At 47.4% G+C, this 6,227-nt stretch overlaps 1 protein-coding gene across 7 annotated transcripts in view; it reads left to right on the top strand.

Moving 5' to 3' along the window:
• Nucleotides 1-6,188, top strand: part of TSPAN18 (tetraspanin 18) — a 122,113-nt gene extending 115,925 nt beyond the window's left edge. For all 7 annotated transcript variants that reach the window (XM_059849288.1, XM_059849286.1, XM_059849291.1 and 4 more), the window contains 2 exons: nt 1,642-1,725; nt 2,662-6,188. In XM_059849288.1, the coding sequence (XP_059705271.1) occupies nt 1,642-1,725; nt 2,662-2,709 (132 nt within the window). In that variant the 3' untranslated portion in view covers nt 2,710-6,188. The remainder of the gene's footprint in view (nt 1-1,641; nt 1,726-2,661) is intronic.
• The last annotated feature ends 39 nt before the right edge of the window (nt 6,189-6,227 follow it).

Below are 6,227 nucleotides of genomic sequence, written 5' to 3' on the forward strand. Positions count from 1 at the left end.
TGGAAGCAGCATGTGAACTGTTCCCTGACTGGCAGCTGGAAATGGTTGGCAAAGGCACTCTGGGTGAGAGATCATAGCAGACAGCACCATGCTGCTTCTGCCAGGTCTGATTGCTGGGAATAGATGGGGAGGAGAGAGATGACAGACAGCAGGGAGGGAAAGAAAAATGCATTGTGAGAAAGAGGGTAAATTTTCCCTGAGTGGTAATGCTGAAGCTTACTACTTCCATTGAAAGAGAGGGCTTCCTGCAAGCCCATGTCACCAGTGCTGGTGGAAGAAGCTGTGTGCACAGTGAGTGTCATCAAGCACAGAGTGGAGCACTTTGTAAAACAGGAGAGACAATCCCGAGCAACTGAGTGCTGAATTGAGGCATTGCTGGAGCAAAGTCAAGCTCTTGGGCCACCATGCTGGTAGGACAGTGCTGACACATTTGTGCTCACTCCTGTCTGTAGCCAGCTGAGCAGAGCATGCTGAAGGCTGGGTTAAGGTTGGAGGTCTGGCAAGCACACAAATATTTGTTTCTGAGCTGCATGCTTTTCTCTGAAGATTTGGCTGAAACATGGCTGGAAGAAAGCTGATGCTGAGTTTACTCATGTTGACAAGAGCATGGTTTTAACAGCTCAGTTACTGCTCCAGCAGGCTGGGTCCCCTGGGGTGGCCTCATGAGTGGATCTTCTCCATGTTCTCCATCACTCTCCACCAGTTATGCCTTACTCACAGTGAGCAGGGTTTGGCATGGACACAGGTACATAACTATTGTGCTGTCTTTGCAGTTCCAAGACTTTCATTATGGGTGGAAGGAAAAAAAAACAGGTGATTGAAACATCCTAGCAGTATAGATAGGATTAAAATGTATGTGTGAAGTATATTTTCAGTGGAGAGGAATCTGCTTTTCATATTGGACAAACTCCAATCTACTTTTCTCTTTATGTGTCACCTGTTTGCAGAAATTTCACAGTGGGTTGAAATTTTAGGCTGGGAAAATTGAGGCCAGGATAAGCTGGTAATTTCCAGAAATATCCTGAAACCTTTGCAGGAAGATCTACCTGCTGTTAATTGTATTAGCAGCAATAAATTTAATTAAGGATGATGGTGGCTATGCTTCATAAGTGGAATAATTGCCATTGTGCATGGCCCTGAGTTCCAAATGAAATTCTTCCTTTATAGCAAGATCAGCAGGTGTTCAGCCAGCCTCTTTGAGGGGAAACACAGAGAAAAGGTCCTGGGTTAGTAAGGAGCTGCTGGTAGTAAGAGATGAATCAAGAATTTCCTGCCTTGGCTTTAAATAAATCATCAATTTCTCTAGCCAGTCTGGGATGTCTGTCACCTGCAGTGAGTGTCCTTCCCTCTGTGCTTAGTCTCTGCCCTTTGCAGTTGGAGTTCCTCTCTGTGCTGCTCCTCTCTGGCCTGCAGAACTCACAGTTCCTCATGCTCAGTGAGGGGTATGAACCAGCAAGAAGTGGGGAACCTTCCTCTTCCCCAGCACTGTCCCGTGAAACTCTGCCTCCTGTGCTGTGAGGCTGGGTGGGGTGGTGAGAGGGAGCTGAGCTTGTGATTCCTGGTCTGAGAGAACCTCATGTCCCAGCGAGAACAACACAATGTGCTGCTCAGGTGTATCTCACCGTGTTTTGTCTTTCCTAGGGCTGCTACACCGTGATCCTGAACTCCTTTGAGACGTATGTGTACCTGGCAGGAGCTCTTGCCATCGGAGTGTTGGCTATTGAGGTACTGACTATTGTGTGACTGCAACAAAGCAGCATCAGTGAGGTGCCAGCAGCAAGGCAAACAGGCAGCTGCTCCCCCTCGCCAGGGAAAGGTGCTCTGGCAAAGTGCAGGCAGGCTATCAATTTGTGGGTTTAATTGCCTGGAAAGAGGCTCTTTGATCCTTTGACACAAAGGGCCGGGAAATAACGGGTGCCACACGCCTGCAGTGCCACCTCGTGCCGGGCCTGCACAGAGCCCCTGCCACGCTGGCCACAGGGGCTTTGGGGACACGCCACTCTCCACAGGGCCCTGGGCAGTCACTGCTCCCACTGTCACAGTGCCCTGGCCAACTGACTAATCTGTCACTTGGTTAATGTGTTCAAATCCTGCCCGTGACTTAAAACCTGTTTAGAGACTGAAAAGATGGGCTCCAGAGCACTTTCATTGTCCTGCATTAGTAGCCACTTCTTTGGTGATGTCTCTGACAACCACCAGACATGGTTTTAGTGCAGAAATTATGTCCCTGTGGCATTGCAGGGAAAGGCTGGCTACTTTAAAAGCCCCCCCATCTTGTGCAAAGGAGAGATTTGGCAGAGGTGCAGCAGCCTCCCACAAAGGCTGTGCCGCACCCAGGCCAGGCAGTAGCAGTGATCTGCAGAGCAGAGATGGTGGATCCTGTGCCCCTGTGACACCAAGGGCAGTTTGGGAATGAAGCCAGGCTGCTGCTGTAGCCACTAACAGTTTGGGGGGGAGGGAGGGGCAGAGGAAAGGGTTCTGCCACAGCCTCCTGTGGGTGGTAAGGGTCCCCCTCTCTGCATCACTGACTGCTGGGTAGGAAGAAGCAATGGGGGTGGTTCCAGGGCCAGGGAGCGCTTTGCCGATCTTCTGTAAGATGCAGCTGACATTCATGGTTTTCTGTTTTGTTTCTGCCCTCTTCTTTCTCCCTCTTCTTTCCAGCTGTTTGCCATGATCTTTGCTATGTGTCTCTTTCGAGGGATCCAGTAAGAAGTGGCCCATGAACCACCATGTTCCCCATGTGCTCAGAAGAAAGAAGGAAAATCCGAAGAAACAAAACCTGAAAACACCCCAAAAAACTTTATTTTTTTTAACAAAATGGGACAGGGAGAAAAAATAAAAAGAAAAAAAGAGGGTTGTAATATATGAATGACCAAAAGGATTGTACTTCAGGGGCTGGAACTTTGAGGTGATGTGCACTACACTGTACACCGGACCCTTGCCCAGAGCCACCCGCAGTAACCGTGGAGCAGGAGCCCAGAGCCGCCGATTGCACTAGAGATGGATGGAGCTGGTGAGGGTGAGGGAGGATGAGCACAGCTGCCTCTCACACCAGGCTGAGCCTACCATTCACCACTTCATCGTGCTTTAGACAACAAATGACTCAAGAACAGACATGCAGGGGCTGCATAAGGCAACAGGTTGGCCTTGACTGTCTAGGTGGGTTTGAAACAACCAGTGGTGGCTTGTCTAAGCAGGTGTAGTCAACGTTTGCGTGATTCTGGCTTTAATTTCCAGCCACAGGATGAAAACACTCATTCTTCAGTGGAAGCTTTGCCCCTGTCATGTGAAACTTGTCAGAGATGTCAAGGTCTTCAGTGAGGCTGGCTTTTCTCTGGAACTCCAAGCAGGGGCAGCGTGATCTAACTTAGCAATGGGACTCAGCTAAGGCTGGCTGAGGGTCGAGAGTTTGGTGCCTACCTTTCTGTTTTTACTAAGATTTATTGTTAACTGTTGTGAAAGAGACCAAATGGTTCCCTCTGTGTTCCCATCTCCTGGGGAAAAGAATGGCTCTGGTCAAGCATCATTGATACTGCTGCCTTCCTGAGAAGAGAGGATACACTGTTTAAATCTTGTCAGCCTTTGCCTTTCCTCTGATACTTGCAAAAAAAAAAAAAAAGGTTTGTGGTGCTCTGTTAGCATAAATATTTGCAGTGGTTCCTTCTTCATGCTTTTCCAGCCTTAAGGGGAGGTCCAGACATGGTGCTGGATTGAAGAGGTTGAAGTTTATCAACCACTCCCATGCTGTTTTCCTGGACCAGTCTGGTGGAATCATTTCTGGTCAGAGAATTTCCCCTGAGATTCTCCCATGGGCTCATGATGAAAGTAATCACGTCAGAATTGTTTTAGTTGATAGTATTTCCTCCCTTGAGATAGTTTGGTATTTAACTAACATGTCACCTGCTCAATCATTTGGAAGTCAACCTGAGAAAGATGGCTGGGACTGAACCTTGGTCAGAGATTAAACTGGAGCTACTGAGACCCCAGGCAGGATCCAAGAACAGCCTGTGTGCAGCCACACTGCTCCAGCTGCTGCTATGGTCATGGATATTGACTTGGACAGGTGACTAGTTTCTCATCTGGAATCACCAATCCCTTTTGCCTTAATTGTTCATCTGGTCACTTACTCCCTGACCCCAAACTCATTTTATCTGGGGAATGACAGAAGGGGATGTGGTTTCTTCTTTAAATTAGATCTTTTTATGGATTTTATAGGCTCAGATTATGGGAGCACTTTTATATAGAGTTGAGCCAGCTCCTCTGAAAGCTGTAATCTCTGGCAAGGAAGGAGCAGAGCATTAAACTTTGTGCCCAGGTTTTGCAGCAGCAGCAGCACGTTCATCCTCTGGCTGTTGCCTTACACCCCTGGGGCTGTGTCCCTTGAGCTCTCCCAGTGGCACTGCACAGACTACAGGCAAGGAAGGAAAGCAACAGAAAGCCTGGGCCACAATAGACAAAGATTATGGCTAAGTATCTAGGTTAGGGAATCAGGATACTAGGGAACAGGAAGGAGGCATTAGGAGCTTTTCCAAGCTTCATTTGACAACAATTTATTCAATGGCAAGAAAGGGCTGGGCAGGTAGAGCTGCAGCCCCCCCACGCTGCAGTCAGCATATTCCAGCAACAAAGTATGTTGCCAGGGCTGCTAGGCAGCATCAGATGTTGCATTAAACCTTCTGGAAATCTGTTCAGAACTATTTCCCTCTGGACCTCCTTGTAATGAGGCATTTTAGCATTAATCTCTGGTCTGTTGTTTAATAAAGAAAAACAGTTTTGTTAGCCAAAACCCAACAGTATTTGTACTGGACAGCAGGTGCTGCACTTAAGATAAGAAAAATCTGTTCCATCTACCAGTCTTGTAGGGAATGGGCTGAGCAGAAAGCAAGCTTATCTGTTCTCCTTCTGCCTCAGGAGCTGGTGTCAGTGACTGTTCTGGGACAACAATTCCCAGGGAAGGAACAAAACTGTCAGCAGAGTTGGTAATTTGGCTGGAGGTGATTGAAAGAAGCAGAACTGCCTCCCCCAGTCTCCAGTTTCTTCCTTTCCCCTCAGTTTATTATGCAGAGTTCTCAGGTCAGAGCCTGGCTGGCAAATATTCTCACTTGTGCATGGTGGGTGGCTGAAGGGGGAAAAAAAGCCTTAAAGCCTTTTTCTGCCACCAGTGGCATGGGGGAAAAAACCTGTTAGAGCTGGGGGAACCAGACCAAAGCAGCCAGAGCACAAAGTACTAAATACACATGCCTGAAGTATGATCTCAGCTGGCTTGTTTCTCTATGGCTTTCCTCATTCTGTACTCATTGCTTTGTCTGTTTTCAGCTTTCTTGCTTTCCCTCTTTCCCTAATGGTAGTTCCCTGTATCTTCAAAAGGATCTCTTCTTCATCTGTTATTCTGGGCTGTGCACAGCTGTTTCTCCTCTTCTACCTTTTCTAATCCCCCACTGCTCTTTGCTGTGTGAAGACTTCAAATCCTCTCTGCAGGCTGGTTCACGTGCCACTGGGAACACAGCTCAAAAGGCCAGGCAGAAATTCCAAACAAGAACTGGAGATAGCTGTAAAGATATGTGCAAGTCTGAGAGGATCTGTAGCAGTTGGTAACATGCAGAAAGAATTTCCTTGGGGGAATTTAATGAACAAGCAAGCCCAGAAAGCAGACTCCCACTGTATGGCAAAGCATGTAAATTTGTTGGTTTTGTCCCTTGGTTTTGTGGCTGTCCCCTCTGTGGTACAGTAGTTTTCAGAACTGTAGGCAGGAGAAGCAGTTGTATTTTTGTATTTGTTTTTAACAGCTCTGGTGAGTATTTTGGGGCTAGGGGCTCAAGCTGAAGTCACTGCTGGCTGGAGAACTCTAGGCAGGCTGGAGAGCAGAAGGAGCTGCCATCTCCTTCACTGTAGCACTGTGACCATGGCCCAAGCACCTTGGAGGGAGTAGTAGAGACTGACCTGGGCCAGCCCCCAGCCCGTCTCAGCATCCCTGCCTCCTGGTTGCTATTTAATGCTCCAATGACTGTCACAAATGCCTGGGAAAAGGGCTGCGTGTGAAATAATGTTTGAAATCTATTTTAAAAAAAAATGTAAATGTTCTTTTTATTAGATAGTGGAGCTAATTTATCCTGTATTCCCTACTGTAATGCTTTTTTATATTGAAAGAAAATTTTTTTTGGTAATATAAACCAGAACACAAGCCTGAAGCACTCTCTGCACGGTTTTTGTGTGCATTTCTTAAAAAA

This window comes from Haemorhous mexicanus, chromosome 6, assembly GCF_027477595.1.
Source record: "Haemorhous mexicanus isolate bHaeMex1 chromosome 6, bHaeMex1.pri, whole genome shotgun sequence".
NCBI classification, from domain to species: domain Eukaryota; kingdom Metazoa; phylum Chordata; class Aves; order Passeriformes; family Fringillidae; genus Haemorhous; species Haemorhous mexicanus.